This window comes from Oncorhynchus mykiss, chromosome 21 (genome assembly GCF_013265735.2).
Source record: "Oncorhynchus mykiss isolate Arlee chromosome 21, USDA_OmykA_1.1, whole genome shotgun sequence".
Classification (NCBI taxonomy): Eukaryota; Metazoa; Chordata; class Actinopteri; order Salmoniformes; family Salmonidae; genus Oncorhynchus; species Oncorhynchus mykiss.
The window spans coordinates 37423028-37440695 of record NC_048585.1 but is presented as its reverse complement, the minus strand read 5'-3'; the positions used below and the strand labels follow the sequence as shown (position 1 = coordinate 37440695).

General features: G+C 41.7%; 1 protein-coding gene across 3 annotated transcripts in view; it reads right to left on the bottom strand.

Moving 5' to 3' along the window:
• The window catches only part of si:dkey-172j4.3 (diacylglycerol kinase delta), a 107029-nt gene extending 97129 nt beyond the window's left edge, over positions 1-9900 (bottom strand). The window contains exons 1-2 of one of the 3 annotated variants that reach the window (XM_036957730.1): positions 9744-9900; positions 7206-7516 (exon numbers count right to left, since the gene is read on the bottom strand). In XM_036957730.1, coding sequence (XP_036813625.1) covers positions 7206-7394 — 189 coding nt within the window. In that variant the 5' untranslated portion in view covers positions 7395-7516; positions 9744-9900. Of the gene's footprint in view, positions 1-7205; positions 7517-9090; positions 9513-9743 lie in introns of those variants that run through there. The other 2 variants (XM_036957732.1, XM_036957731.1) reach the window with 2 other exon arrangements.
• Between the last annotated feature and the right edge of the window lie 7768 nt (positions 9901-17668).

The following is a 17668-nucleotide window of genomic DNA, read 5'->3' as shown; positions in this document are numbered from 1 at the left end:
TGAGCTGCTTTTGAAAGCAAAAGTCGAATTTAAAACATTATTGGCATGGTTGAATTCGAAGCTGGGAATGATGGTTAAGTTAGCTAAACTAGCAGGACTGTTTGCTTGGTTACCAAGGCAACTACTGTCGCTCTCTAGTAAACTTGCTAGCTACTTCAATGGATGTTGAACACATTTCTAGCAGCAAATGTATTAAAATTACAGCTATGGTATAAAAGGGATAATCAACTTGTGGCTCTATGCGTTCTCTGGAAAATAATTCAACTCCATGGAAGGTGAGTTCCACTCAGCTATAGCGTGTCCTTGAACACACCTTCCACGTCGTTCATTATTTTCTATAGGATGCATAACCTCTTGTTGATTATCACTTACGTAACCTATGGTTATGGATGAAAATAAAATAACCGTTTAAAAATGAACAGCTTACTGAAGACGGAACTGCTGGGCATTCGTGCAGTTGAGTCCGTTTCTGCTGTACCATGGACTCTTAATTACAGCGTGATGAAACTTTGTTGCTCCTTGCTGAAACAAGCAAGGTGTTGTGGCAAAGATTCTACATTCCATGTTGATGTATAATGTTAATTCAAACTATGTTAAGGGTAGACTCAACGAAAGGACGTTGCACGAGCAGCACCACAGATATGGAGATGAGCAAGACGCAACAGTTGGCTCTCGCACAGTATCTGCACATGTGTATGGGTTCGCTTCATGCTGTTTACAGCGTGGTAGCCAGGGCACCAAAACAGCTGAGAAGTTGAGCCTCGCACTTTAACACTCTTAGTTGTTGGGGAAATTGACCCACTATAATGTTTACTTTCTGCAACTACGTCATATTGCTGAGTCTGGCTTTAACTGATGTGGCTCTGTAATGTCAGTTTGGTTAAATAAAAACACAGCCCATTGATGGCCACTCTTCCTGCTTCACTTCGTACTTTTATTCCCAGCTTTACTCATATGGGTAAACTCGCAATGGCCGCCAGTCCAACCATTATTCCATCATTGGCTTGAATGCTGACGCCCGTACTATTCATTCTATTTCTATGGCAGCACATGCAGTCAGGAGCTGAGGAGAGGAGAAAATGTGCATCTGTGAAATAACGCTTATGGAATCATGTAGTAACCAAAAAAAGTGTTAAACAAGAATATATTTTATATTTGAGATTCTTCAAAGTAGCCACCCTTTGTCTTGATGACAGCTTTGCACACTTTGAGCCAATCAGTTGTGTTGTGACAAGATAGGGATTCTATACAGAAGATAGCCCTATTTGGTATAAGACCAAGACCAAATTATGACAAGAGCAGCTCAAATAAGCAAAGAGAAACAACAGTCCATCATTACTAAAAGACATGAAGGTCAGTCAATCTGGAACATTTCAAGTGCAGTCGCAAGTACCATCAAGCGCTATGATGAAATTGGGTCTCATGAGGACCGCCACAGGAAAGGAATACCCAAAGTTTCCTCTGCTGCAGAGGATAAGTAAGTTACCAACCTCAGAAATTGCAGCCCAAATAAATTCTTCACAGAGTTCAAGTAACAGACACATCTCAACATCAACTGTTCAGAGGAGACTGCATGAATCAGGCCTTCATGGTCGAATTGCTGCAAAGAAACCACTACTAAAGGACACCAATAAGAAGAAGCGACTTGCTTGGGCCAAGAAACATGAGCAATGGACATTAGACCAGTGGAAATCTGTCCTTTGGTCTGATGAGTACAAATTTGAGATTTTTGGTTCCAACTGCCGTGTCTTTGTGAGACGCAGAGTAAGTAAACGAATGTACTCTACATGTGTGGTTCCCACCGTGAAGCATGGAGGAGGAGGTGTTATGGTGCTTTTCTGGAGACATGTCAGTGATTTATTTAGAATTCAAGGCACACTTAACCAGCATGGCTACCACAGCATTCTGCAGCGATACACCATCACCTCTGGTTTTTTTCAACAGGACAATGACCTAATACACCTCCAGGCTGTGTAATGGCTATTTGTCCAAGAAGGAGAGTGATGGCCTCCACAATCACCCGACCTCAAACCAATTGAGATGGATTGGAATGAGTTGTAACGCAGAGTGAAGGAAAAGCAACCAACAAGTGCTCAGTACATGTGGGAACTCCTTCAAGACTGTTGGAAAAGCAGGTGAAGCTGGTTGAGAGAATGACAAGAGTGTGTAAAGCTGTCATCAAGGCAAAGGGTGGCTACTTTGAAGAATCTCAAATATAAAATATATTTTGATTTGGTTAACACTTTTTTGGTTACTACATAAATCCATATGTTATTTAATAGTTTTAATGTCTTCACTATTATTATACAATGTAGGAAATAGTTTAATAAAGAAAAACCCTTGAATGAGTAGGTGTGTCCAAACTTTTGACGGTATATTTTTTGGTATATATTTTTGGGGCTATTCGACTGGTTATTACGGTGACCGCTGTCATTTGGCTGGCCAAAAACCATCATCCAAAATTCCATGACCATCACAGCCCTACTCGGAACAGATGACAACAGGACCTCATGGAAGACAGGACACCTGTTACCTGTAGGCAACTCTGTAGGCACTCTGCTTCCATCTTCCCTCCCCCCTCACTGTCATAGGTTTACTTAACACACACCCCTCACCCTATTGTTTCCCCTCCCCTATTCCACACCTCACATTCAAGTTCCCCAATACATTCGACCTAGAGCATTCTATTTTCTCCAGTAGCACACTAAGCTTGGAAGCCAATAAGATAATGTGAATTATTGACGATGCACTTAGGCTGATGTTATAATTTCACTTTTTTGTAATATATATATTATTTGACATCACATTTTATGTATGTTTCTGCATATGTACTATGATATTCTAATAAACCTAAACATAAGCTATGGGTAAAAATGGGTTCCTACTGGTTCCTACTCTTTCCCCTACCTACTTAGACACTCTTCTGGTAACCCTGGAAACCAACAATCCCTTGAGGCCTAAGCACCTGTTCGACCTAGGGGAAACCCTAACCACTCTAACCATTTTGGGGCTGACTGTCGTAGTTGTAGTGTTAATGGTGAGTTTGTGTGTTTGTTAATGGTTTAATTTAATCATGTATGGGTGACATGTCAAGGCTAATAACACTTAGCTCTGAGCTAATGAGCCTGATGCAAATACACTGGGGACTACCGAAGGGGTAGAGGAAAGAGACAGAGAGAAAGAAAGAGAGAGAGGGGGAGAAAGATGGGAAAGGGAGGGAGAGCGGGAGAAAGGGGAGAGAAGAGAGAGAGAGAGAGAGAAGGGGGAATAGATCCAGGAGGGAGGGAGAAGGAGTTGGGAGAGAGACAAAAAGAGAGTAGCGAGAGAGAGGGAGATTGTTTGTGTTTGCCATTAATTAGCATACTGTATCTGTTTTGTTGAAACAAATCAGTGCTCATTTTCACAGACAAACACACATGCACGCACATACACACACACACAGTTCTAATCCAATCAGCCTATAGTTATAAGGGGCCAAATTCTCAGGTCTATGACTAGGTTAATCTGAGTCATGTGACTTCAGGAAACACAATCTAATAATCTCTCTCTCTCTCTCTCTCTCACACACACACACAAACTATTTTAGGCATGGTTCTGCATTGCATGGCCTATTTGATTGACAACTTGCAATCCAATCTAGGATTTGATATTAGCTACTGTAGCTCCTGTACTATTATCGTACAACCTAACGATTATCTAACCAATCATCAATACAACCTAGTATTGTCACGATACCAGAATTTTGACTTCGATATCAATACCAGAGCTGTGTTCAAATACCCATACTAACATACTGTATACTACATACTAAATGAGTATATACTGCCTACTATATACTATTAGTTCATTTTAGTATACCGTAAACGAACGGTATCCTTTCAGTTAAGCGTACTAACGCTTCACCCATCTTCAGGAAGTTGATGCTGTTGCTATGCAACCTCTTGCTAGCTTGTTAGCATAACAAATGACTAGCTAGACATCTTACGACTTCGGGTGAGTTCGTAAATTCAATCTGGAGTGCCAGAGTGTACTCAGAGTGCGCTCTGGGCATTCGTAAATTCATAGCATTGTCATATTGTCCATTAGTAAATTCAGAGCGTTGTCAGATTGTTCGTTCGTAAATTCTGTGCGTTTTGCTCTTGGAGTGTTCAGAGCACTAGCTAAGCTGTTTTCATGTTATCTAGAGCGTTGGTGAGTGTAACTGTGCTGCTGACAACAATTTAATTACGATTTTTTGCAAATGTTTACTGACACCGGCCATATTCAATGGTTGTAAATTCATCAGTTATTCGATGCTCTGGCACACTCAGAAGAGAGTGCTCTGAAATCGGAGTAGATAGCCAGAGTGAATTAACAACGTCCATTAAGAAAGCACAACGATTTTACCACGTAGCTAAGCTAAGAATGATGTGAATAATTAAGTCAATAAATGTTGGGTCGTTAGTTAGATAGCATATAGTTAATATACTGGTGTATTAGTAGCCAACTAACATTAGGTAGCTAGCTACCTAACACTGCTAATACTGCTGTAATGATATGCTATGCGGTTCGTAAGGATAGCGTAGCTAACAAACTGTCAGCCAACATAACGTGTAACGTAACTTTATTACGTAACGTTATTTTATTACATTGCTCAACATTTTCTTAACATTTGTCATAATTAGTTAAAGCAATGAATTTGTATCTGCTCTAGTCGCACTTCAAGCTGCATATTTTCCTCCATTTTCTTAAAATCTGAAAACGTTGTGAAGCCACGCCCACTTTCTGAAGAATTGCATTATGGGCCCTAAAAACACAGAAATAGTGTCCACTGCTTGTATACGTCGTATTTTGGTGAATTTAGTACGACATCTGGGAACATTTGGCATACTATCTGTATCCATACTATGACCAATAAGCATACTACATACTCAATTTACTTCACAAATAGTATAGTTAGTGCAGTTAGTATGAGTATTCGAATACAGATCAGGTACAGCTATCACAATACTCGATCACGATACTCGATACCAAAACAATAACAAAACGATACCACAACAAACAAAAAAGAAGGCGTATTAGCCAAAGTCACACAATGGCACATCATCCAGACAGATAAACTCAGCTACTGCTCTGTTCAATATCATTACGTTTGAAAATGTTTATGCACATTTTTCAGAGACAGCCATGTATGCATTAATTAAGCAATCACACAATCAATCTAACTTTGTTTTTACCAACCTAACTACAAAACAACGTAATGATACTAATTTATTTGAATGGTACATGGTACATTGAATGGTACATAAACTGGGTAAATCAAGACGTATCTTTGGTCAATTCACAATACAGGTGAATGCATATTATTCAATAGGAGTGTGTGCTTGCATTGAGATATTGAGCTTGTTTTAGCTGATTTCATGGGGCTACAAATGACAAAACAATCTCTTCCATTTAAGACTTATTTTAATTGAGACTGCTAGGAGAACATATTATTTTATTGTACTGGTCAACAACATTTGCATAGAAGACGCAATAATATTGTTTTTAACTGTGCGGTGTCTCTTTAAAAAAGTAATGACGTATTTCGCCAGGCAGAACGTGGCTGTGGAATATGACTTGGTGGCTATGGAATCTAGTGGAAATCAGATGCGAGGTGAGGAAGACGAAGAAGTGAATTCGTTTTTGGCGGCGAGGGAAACTAAGTAAATTAATAAAGTTTTTGGTGACAATCAGCTTTGAAATCAGCATATATTGCATTATGGTTTGCAACCAAACAAAGTACTTGGGTTGTGAATTCAGCTGTAAGCTAGCAAGGAAAGTTAACCGACAAATTAAAGATAGAAGCTACCAGTATCGTCTTGCATTGTGTAAAGGTGTTCTAGTTCTAGCCTGTATGGACATTGTTTTGCGAAAAGTAATAAACATTTTCAAATTGTCTTCATGCCGCGTTGCATTGTTCAAGTGTGATAACTTCTGTGCAGCATGAGTGGGGAAGTAACAATGCAGCCAGATAGCTCAAGCAATGAATGAGTAAGTGGAGCAGGCACTTTGGTCTTCGCTCTATAAACGGATACAGGCTTGATCCTCTCAATCACGTGAGTCACATTTGACAGAAGTACTGAACATTGAAAAAATGATGGTACCGAACCTTTTTAGTTTTCGATGCCAGCTGCCCAAACAAAAGGCTACCTTTCATCAGCTACCTGTCATCAGTATTCCTCAGAGATGGGGCCATACCCCAAACAATTTAATACAATTCCATATTGCATTCTGTCTCTGTTGCTCATTCAGTTAATCATTCCGCCTGTACTAGAATAAAATATAAATGTATATACATATCATTCAGCAGATGCTTTTATCCAATGCGACTTACAGTCATGCGTGCGTAAAGTTATTACATATTGGTGGTCTCAGGCATCGACCCCACTATCCTGGCATTTGCAAGCACTATACTCTACCAACTACCACCTGAGCTATTTGCATATCTCTGGTCAAAGGTAGTGCAATATATGGGGGAAAGTGCACTCTATGGGAAAGTGCATAGGCCAATAGGGTATCATTTGATTGAACCAGCTGTCTCAGGAACAAACACAGCCATGAGATCACTATAGAAACAACACCATATAGGTGACAGCTATGGCTTCATATTGATCCACAATGACCTATGACTGTCGATCAATAACTGTAACGATTCAACCCGGCAATCACTATAAATATATTGACCAAATTCAAACAAACTTTATGTCTTACTCAATAATACACTGTAATTAATCAGTTACTAATCAGTTGCCAATTATGTGAGTGGGTGTGAGTGTGTTTTCAGAACATTAAGCCTATGCCCACTATCCTAACCAGGATCAATTCCACAGTTCATCTCTCATGATGACAAGAAAAATAGGCCTATAATGCCATAAGAGTGCTATGAAGAAAAACACAAAACCTCTCACCACTGTGTGTGTGTGTGAGTGAGCATGCATGCTTGCTCCTGAGTGGTGCAGCAGTCAGTGCAAGAGGCATCACTACAGTCTCTGGTTCGAATCCAGGCTGTATCACATCCGGTGATGATTGGGAGCCCCATAGGGCGGCGTAAAATTGGCCCAGCTTCGTCCGGGTTTGGCTGGGGTAGGCCTTCATTGTAAATAAGAATGTGTTCTTAAATGACTTGCCTAGTTAAATAAAGGTTCAATAAAAAATTAAAGTGTGTGTGTGTGTGTCTCTCCTACCTTGGCACGTAACTGTCCTGACGTGGACACTTTCCGGATCAGCTTCTGCTCCGTCTCGTCCGTCTCTCCGTCGCTATCCGAGCTCTCTTCCCCGGGTTCGGGCGGTGCTAGGCGGTCAGATTCCTGTGAAGACGTCGACTCCCGTAGTTCTTGGACGTACAAAACATTCGGGTTTAGTTTGGAAGCCATGATGGTGATTGTTTGAAGGAACGGACTTGGGAAAAGGAGGAGAGGAGAAGATGGGACGTGATGTGCGTGACCAGACTTCAATCTTTACACTTCGTCCGTTGATCTAATGTAGCCTCGATCCTCTGAAAAGATGAATGATTCATATTTTATTATTTTTTTTAAAGTGCCAGTTGGCAGTTAGTTAGGCAGGTGTTTGAAATGTCCCCGTATGTCAGCTAGAGCAAATCAGTTTGCCACTCTCACTCTTTGGGTTTGCGTTTTGATGGTGTAAGTCATATAGCCTGTACCATTGTGTGAAATCATTATTTTAATTCATGCAAACTTAAAATGGCTTAACTTGGGTGGTGTTACTGTTAACACAGTTTGAAAATAAAAGAGAGCCGCACACTGTTAACACAGTTAACACAGTTCAGAAAATGGAGTGTTGCTAGGGTGGGAGTGACCGAGTTCATTTGTTTTTCTCTTTACTGGTTCCTCTGCTTAACTGTCTTGGTCACTGCATGATGTGGTGAAGCCTATACCACTTGTGTGAATACCAACACAATCATTTTGACTTTATGCAAACTGTTAGAATGGTTAACCTGGGTACTGTTAAACTGTTCAGCCGGTTGTTGAGTTAAAACAAACATCAAGCTACATTTGGCTGCCCACAACATGAAATATAGGCCTATTTCTCTACATAGGGCAATAATAAGACATGCCTTACTCATTGTATAACAGCTTTTTCTGAACATCTGCCATTGATGATAATGAAGATGATGATGGTTATTACAAAGGATAGGCCTAATATAGCATTAACTAAATGATGACATGACAATAAGCCTTCGTGCTTCAACGCTGATGAAAAGACAGTCATCAAATATAACATGATTACAAAAAAACTGTAAACTGTAACTGTAATCCGTTACATTAAGCCTTTAGAAAATGCAGCATATGGCATTAATTTTTCACATGCAAATTGCAGTTTTCGGTAGTGCTCAAACCATGCCATTCCACGAGAGCAGTCCTCCATGACGATAAACAACAGAGTAGGCTAAAAAGTCCTTCATTTTGGGGTTATGCTCAGGTAAAACAATTTGCCTAATCTATATTTCCATATTTACAAGTCCTGCTCTTGAAGATCAAGGGGTATTCAATTAGGCTAATTGGAATGACTGGAAATCTGACGGACATTGGTTTTTAATGTAAAGATAGGCTATAGCCTAATCGTATTATTATCTACATCAGAAAGCAAAGGGTTAGAAGAAGCCTACCTACACAACCAACCGATAAAGGAAATTCCAACATCCATTTATGGCCACCAGCTATGTAAACGCTAACATCGATTTATCCTGCAACAGATATCGTTCAATTGGTAATATTAATTTGTGTCTTCATCTAATGCCTCTTAAAGGGAAATTAATCTAAAAATAACTGAAAGTAATCAGATTATGTTACTGAGTTTGTGTAATCCAAAAGTTACGTTACTGATTACAATTTTGGACAGGTAACTAGTAACTGTAAAGAATTAGGCTACATTTATAAAGTAACACACACACAGGATTGTCATAAGAATCATGCACACACATTCCAGTAGGCTATTACAACACACACACCGCATGAACATTTCAATTTGTCACTTTCAAGACATTTTGCCATATAATGTTATAATGTGTATCGCAATTACAAACATCATGTTATATTTCTCAGTGGTCACCTGCAGGTCGAGTGGTTGCTAACAGAACACCTGACTGTCATCATGTGTCTCAAGTGTGTGTCCTGTTTCCTTGGTTTCAGCTCTCTGAATTTAACCGACGTGTTGCTACTACACAACGACCGACCTCCCCATCTAGTCTACAGTTGTCAAAGGGCAGTATGATTTCAAATCATATGACGATACAGTAGCGCTATGCGTTTATAAGGCTATTTCTTTTGAGACGAAAACGTTAAAAAATAAACCGATTGTTTTGTAACCTTCAGTTATTTTGTCTTTGGAACAACAGGCAGTAAGTAGCGCGTCGCCAGGGCTTCTTTCTACCTTTTAGAGCTGGCGGCTCACGAGCGACAACGTTTGATCATTCATTCCATTGCGAATGGGATCGTTAATAACGACGGAGACTGGCACAAAACACGGATTTCAATAATATTCATTTATCCGTTCATCTATCAACGTATTCATTAATTTATTCCGTTCACCGGCGAAGCTCAGTAAAAACCGTTTAAATTCTAAAATCCTCATCGTCAAAACCCGGTAGCCTAAGCCAGCCTCTTTCAAGCATCTAGGTAACGTTTTGGGACGAACACCGTAGCAAGCTGTGGTGCCATGCATCTGTATTCTACCGGGGGCGATTAAATAAGTATCTCTGTTACCGTGGCGTCCCCCGCTGCTTTTGCCCGACCTGGGTACCTGTCTCTCGGCTTGAATCCTCCCACACGACTGGGCACTATCAAATCTCTGGTTCTCTCGCTCCGCTCTCACACCGACACACACTATACGCATAGCATCGGGGGCGATTTGAATCAGTGGTTGGGAGGGGAGGAGGAGGAGATGGGGAGAGACAGAAGAGCTCAGAGGAAGGAGGGTGATTTGAAGGCTACTTAAACTAGCCTTCACGAGAATGCAGAGAAACAGAGAGAGAGATTAAATCAAAACTGCAAGCTATTTCTTCCCAGGTTAAACGGGGGAGTGAAACATTTACAATGAAAACACCAACATCACCGGATAATTGTAATCAGTTTACCGGCATTAATCAGATATGCACGGGAGATAGTTAGCCATGGTTCGGGCAGTGGTTGTTGTCTCTCAATTAAATTCAATTCAAGGGGCTTTATTGGCATGGGGCAACATATGATTATATTGCCAAAGCAAGTGAAATTGATAAAGAAAAGTGAAATAAACAATAAAAAGTAAATATTACAATCACACAAGTTTCCAAAGAATAAAGACATTTCATGTTTTGCAAATGGTTAAAGTACAAAAGGGAAAATAAATGTATATGGGTTGTATTTACAATGGTGTTTGTTCTTCACTGGTTTCTATTTTCTTGTTGCAGCAAGTCACACATCTTGCTGCTGTGATTGCCCACTGTATCTCACCCAATAGATATGAGACTTTATCAAAATGGATTTGTTTTCGAATTCTTTGTAGGTCTGTGTAGTCTGAGGGAAATATATGTCTCTAATATGGTCATACATTTGGCAGGAGGTTAGAAAGTGCAGCTCAGTTTCCACATTTTGTGGGCAGTGTGTACACAGCCGGTCTTCTCTTGAGAGCCAGGTCTCTCTACGGCAACCTTTCTCAATAGCAAGGCTGTGCTCACTGAGTATATACATAGTCAAAGCTTTCCCTAATTTTGGGTCAGTCATAATGGTCAGGGATTCTACCACGGTGTACTCTCTGTTTAGGGCCAAATAGCATTCTAGTTTGCTCAGTTTGTTTGTTAATTCATTCCAATGTGTAAAGTAATTTTTTACTTTTTGTTTTCTAATGATTTGGTTGGGTCTAATTGTGTTGCTGTCCTGGGGCTCTGTGGGGTCTGTTTGTGTTTGTGAACAGAGCCCTTGGACCAGCTTGCTTAGGGGACTCTTCTCTAGGTTCATCTCTCTGTAGGTGATGGCTTTGTTATGGAAGGTTTGGGAATCACTTCCTTTTAGGTGGTTGTAGAATTTAACAGATCTTTTGTGGATTTTGATCATCAGCGGGTATCGGCCTAATTCTGCTCTGCATGCATTATTTGGTGTTTTACGTTGAGTGAGGATATTGAGGATATTTTAGCAGAATTCTGCATGCAGAGTCTCAATTTGGTGTTTATCCCATTTTGAGAATTGATGGTTGGTGAGCTGACCCCCAGACCTCACAACCATAAACGGTAATGGGTTCTATAACTGATTCAAGTCTTTTTAGCCAGATCCTAATTGGTGTGTTGAATTTTATCTTTATTTTGATGTCATTGAAGGCCCTTCTCTCCTTGTCTCTCCGATCATTCACTGCTTTGTGGAAGTTACCTGTTGTGCTGATGTTTAGGCCGAGGTATGTATTGTTTTTTTGTGTGCTCTAGGGCAATGGTGTCTAGATGGAATTTGTATTTATGGTCCTGGCAACTGGACCTTTTTTTGGACAGAATCTGTGCAGAAGATCTAAGTGCTGCTGCAGGCCCTCCTTGGTTGGGGACAGAAGCACCAGATCATCAGCAACCAGCACACATTTGACTTCAGATTCTAGTAGGGTGAGGCCAGGTGCTGCAGACTGTTGTAGTGCCCTCTCCAATTCATTGGCGGCAGGGTAGCCTAGTGGTTAGAGTGTTGGACTAGTAACTGGAATGTTGCAAGTTCAAACCCCCAAGCTGACAAGGTACAAATCTGTCGTTCTGCCCCTGAACAGGCAGTTAACCCACTGTTACTAGGCTGTCATTGGAAATAAGAATGTGTTCTTAACTGAATTGCCTAGTTAAATAAAGGTAAAATATATATATATATATATGTTGAAGCGGGTGGGGCTCAAGCTGCATCCCTGTCTCACCCCACAGCCATGTGAAAATAAATGTGTTTTTTGTCCATTTTAACCACACACTTGTTGATTGTGTATATGCATTTTATAATGTTGTATGTTTTCCCCCAACATCACTTTACATCAATTTGGATAGCAGACCCTCATGCCAAATTGATTCAAAAACTTTTTTGAAGTCAACAAAGCATGAGAAGACTTTGCCTTTGTTTTTTTGTTTTTTGTCAATTAGGGTGAGCAGGTTGAATACATGGTCTGTCGTACAGTAATTTGGTAAAAAGCCAATTTGACATTTGCTCAGTACATTGTTTTCACTGAGGAAATTTGCTGTTAACGATAATTCAAAGGATTTTCCTAAAGTTGCTGTTGATGTACAGTACCAGTCAAAAGTTCAAGGATTTTTCTTGATTTTTACTATTCTATTTTATTTTAACCTTTATTTATCTAGGCAAGTCAATTTTCTACATTGGAGAATAATAGTGAAGACATCAAAACTATGAAATAATATGGAATCACGTAGTAAGCAAAAAAGTGTTAAACAAATCCAAATATATTTTAGATTTTAGATTCTTCAAAGTAGCCCCCCTTTGCCTTGATTAGGGCTTTACACATTCTTAGCATTCGCTCAACCAGCTTCACCTGGAATGCTTTCCCAACAGTCTTGGAGTTCCCACATATGCTGAGCACTTGTTGACTGCTTTTCCTTGACTCTGTGAATTGGGTTGAGGTCATGTGATTGTGGAGGCCAGGTCATCTGATGCAGCACTCCATCACTCTCCTTCTTGGTCAAATAGCCCTTACACAGCCTGGAGGTGTGTTGGGTCATTGTCCTGTTGAAAAACAAATGATAGTCCTACTAAGCGCAAACCAGATGGGATGGCTTATCGCTGCAGAATGCTATGGTAGCCATGCTGGTTAAGTGTGCTTTAAATTCTATATAAATCACTGACAGTGTCACCAGCAAAGCACCCCCACACCACCACACCTCCTCCTCCATGCTTCACGGTGGGAACCGCACATGCAGAGATCATCCGTTCACCTACTCTGTGTATCACAAAGACACAGCGGTTGGAACAAAAAATTGCAAATTTGGACTCATCAGACCAAAGGACACATTTCCACTGGCCTAATGTCCATTGCTTGTGTTTCTTGACCCAGCAAGTCTCTTCTTATTATTGGTGTCCATTAGTTGTGGTTTCTTTGCAGCAATTCGACCATGAAGGCCTGATTAAGCATCTCCAATCTAAAATTGAATCTAGAATTGGCTTCCTATATCGCAACAAAGCATCCTTCACTCATGCTGCCAAACATACCCTCGTAAAACTGACCATCCCACCGATCCTCGACTTCGGTGATGTCATCTATAAAATAGCTTCCAACACTCTACTCAACAAACTGGATGCAGTCTATCACAGTGCCGTCTGTTTTGTCACCAAAGCCCCATACACTACCCACCATTGCGACCTGTACGCTCTCGTTGGTTGGCCCTCGCTTCATACGCCTCGCCAAACCCACTGGCTACAGGTTATCTACAAGTCTCTGCTCGGTAAAGCATCGCCTTATCTCAGCTCACTGGTCACCATAGCAGGTATATTTGGTCACCCCCAAAGCCAATTCCTCCTTTGGTCGTCTTTCCTTCTAGTTCTCTGCTGCCAATGACTGGAACGAACTGCAAAAATCTCTGAAGCTGGAGACTCATATCTCCCTCACTAGCTTTAAGCACCAGCTGTCAGAGCAGCTCACAGATCACTGCACCTGTGCATAGCCCATCTATCTACCTACCTCATCCCCATACAGTATTTATTTATCTTGCTCCTTTGCACCCCATTATCTCTACCTGTACATTCATCTTCTGCACATCTACCATTCCAGTGTTTAATTGCTATATTGTAATTACTTCGCCACCTGCTCCTTTGCACCCCAGTATCTCTACTTGCACATTCATCTTCTGCACATCTACAATTCCAGTGTTTAATTGCTATATTGTAATTACTTCGCCACCATGGCCTATTTATTGCCTTAACTCCCTTATCTTACCTCATTTGCACTCACTGTATATAGACTTTTTGTTTTCTTTTGTTCTACTGTATTATTGACTATGTGTAACTCTGTGTAACTCTGTGTTGTTGTATGTGTCGAATTGCTATGCTTTATCTTGGCCAGGTCGCAGTTGCAAATGAGAACTTGTTCTCAACTACCTGGTTAAATAAAGGTGAAATATATATATATATATTTTAATTCACGCAGTCTCCTCTGAACAGTTGTTTTTGAGATGTGTTTGTTACTTGAACACTGTGAAGCATTTATTTGGGCTGCAATTTCTGAGAGTGGTAACTCTAATGAACTTATGCCCTGCAGCAGAGGTAACTCTGGGTCTTCCTTTCCTGTGGCGGTCCTCATGAGAGCCAGTTTCATTATAGCTCTTGATGGTTTTTGCGACTGCACTTGAAGAAACTTTCAAAGTTCTTGAGGGGGGGCGCCAACCCAGACAGGATTGTTCTTATTTTCCTCAATTAAGTTGGAAAAATAGGATGATCGAGCAGCAGTGAGGGCTCTTCGATACTGCACGGTACTGTCTTTCCAAGCTAGTTGGAAGACTTACAGTTTGGTGTGGCACCATTTCCGTTCCAATTTTCTGGAAGCTTTCTTCAGAGCTCGGGTATTTTCTGTATACCAAGGGAGCTATTTTCTTATGACAATTTTTTTTTAGTTTTTAGGGGTGCAACTGCATCTAGGGTATTGTTCAAGGTTAAATTCCTCAGTTAGGTGGTTAACTGATTTATTTCCTCTGACATCCTTGGTTAGGCAGAGGGAGTCTGGAACATTTAGTTCCATGGGACAAAACTAGGTCCAGAGTATGACTGTGACAGTGAGTAGATCCAGAGACATGTTGGACAAAACCCAATGAGTCGATGATGGCTCCAAAAGCCTTTTGGAGTGGGTCTGTGGACTTTTCCTTGTCAATATTAAAATCACAGAAAATTAGAATATTATCTGCTATGACTACATGGTCCGATAGGAATTCAGGAAACTCAGTGAGGAACGCTGTATATGGCCCAGGAGGCCTGTAAACAGTAGCTATAAAAAGTGATTGAGTAGGCTGCATAGATTTCCTGACTAGAAGCTCAAAAGATGAAAACGTATTTTTTTTGTAAATTGAAATTTGCTATCGTAAATGTTAGCAACACCTCCGCCTTTGCGGGATGCACGGGGGATATGGTCACTTTGAAGTGAGGGATCTAACATTAAGTAGCCCTATTTTGAGATGTGAGGTATCACGATCTCTTTCAATAATAGCAGGAATGGAGGAGGTCTTTATTCTAGTGAGATTGCTAAGGCGAACACCTCCATGTTTAGTTTTGCCCAACCTAGGTCGCGGCACAGACACGGTCTCAATAGGGATTTCTGAGCTAACTACACTGACTGTGCTAGTGGCAGAACACTAAGCTGGCAGGCTGGCTAACAGCCTGCTGCCTGGCCTGCACCCTATTTCATTGTGGAGCTAGAGGAGTTAGAGCCCTGTCTATGTTGGTAGATAAGATGAGAGCACCCCTCCAGCTAGGATGGAGTCCGTCACTCCTCAGCAGGTCAGGCTTGGTCCTGTTTGTGGGTGAGTCCCAGAAAGAGGGCCAATTATCTACAAATTCTATCTTTTGGGAGGGGCAGAAAACAGTTTTCAACCAGCGATTGAGTTGTGAGACTCTGCTGTAGAGCTCATCACTCCCCCTAACTGGGAGGGGGCCAGAGACAATTACTCGATGCCGACACATCTTTCTAGCTGATTTACACGCTGAAGCTATGTTGCGCTTGGTGATCTCTGACTGTTTCATCCTAACATCGTTGGTGCCGACGTGGATAACAATATCTCCATACTCTCTACACTCGCCAATTTTAGCTTTAGCCAGCACCATCTTCAGATTAGCCTTAACGTCGGTAGCCCTGCCCCCTGGTAAACAGTGTATGATCGCTGGATGATTCGTTTTAAGTCTAATACTGCAGGTAATGGAGTTGCCAATGACTAGAGTTTTCAATTTGTCAGAGCTAATGGTGGGAAGCTTCGGCGTCTCAGACCCCGTAACGGGAGGAGTAGAGACAAGAGAATGCTCGGCCTCTGACTCCGACTCGCTGCTTATTGGGGGAAACCGGTTGAAAGTTTCTGTCGGCTGAATGAGCGACACCGGTTGAGCATTCCTACAGCATTTCCTTCCAGAAACCGTGAGAAAGTAGTCCGGCTGCGGGGACCGTGCGAGGGGATTTATACTAACGTTACTATCTGTACTTACTGGTGGCACAGACGCTGTTTCATCCTTTCCTACACTGAAATTACCCTTGCCTAACGATTGCGTCTGAAGCTGGGCTTGTAGCATAGCTATCCTCGCCGTAAGGCGATCATTCTCCTGTATATTATGAGTACAGTGACTGCAATTAGAAGGCATCATGTTAATGTTACTACTTAGCTCCGGCTGTTGGAGGTCCTGACGAACCATGTCCAGATAAAGCGTCCAGAGTGAAAAAGTTGAGGGAAAAAACAAAAATATAAACTGTAATTAAAAAGTAAAAACCGTAAAGTTGTCAGGTAGCAAAGTAGGTTGGCAACAAAACGCACAGCAACACGTAAACAAGTCTGCAAGTTGTGACCGGAAATGGCGTACCAGTGAAAGCCTACCATGCTGCACCTTGGTCTGGTCATTCTACCACTAACGACGGACGTAACAGAAGATCCCACCACCAAAGGACCAAGCAGCGTGGCCAGGAGGAGCAGGGATCCTGGGCCCGGGAGAAAAGTGAGTGGAGGACATCATGGTCATGGGAGGAGGTTATGGCAGGGGACAAGACCCTGCCATGGAAGCAGGCAGAGACAGTGAAGGAGGACCAACGGCAACTCCGAAGTTCACAACCACGACGGAAGCCCAAGAGGCAGCCCCAAAACATTTTTTGGGGGGCGGACACAGGTTGGTCGGCAAAGCCGAAGGGCGAGTTTGAGAGCGAGGCATTGGTCTGCAGTCCAATGCCTCCAGCGGCGGTCTGCAGTCCAGAGCTTCCAGCGGCGGTTGGTAGTCCAGAGCCTCCGGCGATGATCCACGGTCCGGTTCCTCCGGCGATGATTCATGGTCCGGTTCCACGGAATCGGAGGGATCAGCGTGCAGAGCGGGGGCTATGGTTCGAACTAGAGCCGCCACTGAGGATAGATGCCCACCCGGACCCTCCCCTATAGAGTCAGGTTTTGCAGCCGGAGTCCGAACCTTTGGGGGGGGGTTACTGTCACGCCCTGACCTTAGAGAGACTTTTTATTTCTCTATTTGGTTAGGTCATGGTGTGATTAGGGTGGGCATTCTAGGTTTTCTGTTTCTATGTTGGTGGTTTTGATTCCCAATCGGAGGCAGCTGTCTATCGTTGTCTCTGATTGGGAATTAGATATAAGTTGTCGGTTTCCTTTTGGGTTTTGTGGGATCTTGTCTTTGTTTGTTGCTTTATGCACGACTAGCTTTACATTCTGTTTGTGTTCATTGTTTTTTCCTGGTGTTACGTTTTCAAATAAAGAGAGAATGTACGCCTACCACGCTGTACCTTGGTCTGGTCATTTATCAACCGACGACCAGCGTAACATTATTGCTGAAAGACTTCAGCACCGGACAGCCCATTTTTAAAATATTTTTTTATTTATTTTGATCTAAAGAGAACAGTCCAAAGTTCACATTCGAACCTCTCGACAATTCTACCATGTCCCTGATTAAGAATATGTCTTGTCATTGTTTACTATAGAGTCCAGATGGGACTTAGCGAGGACCTT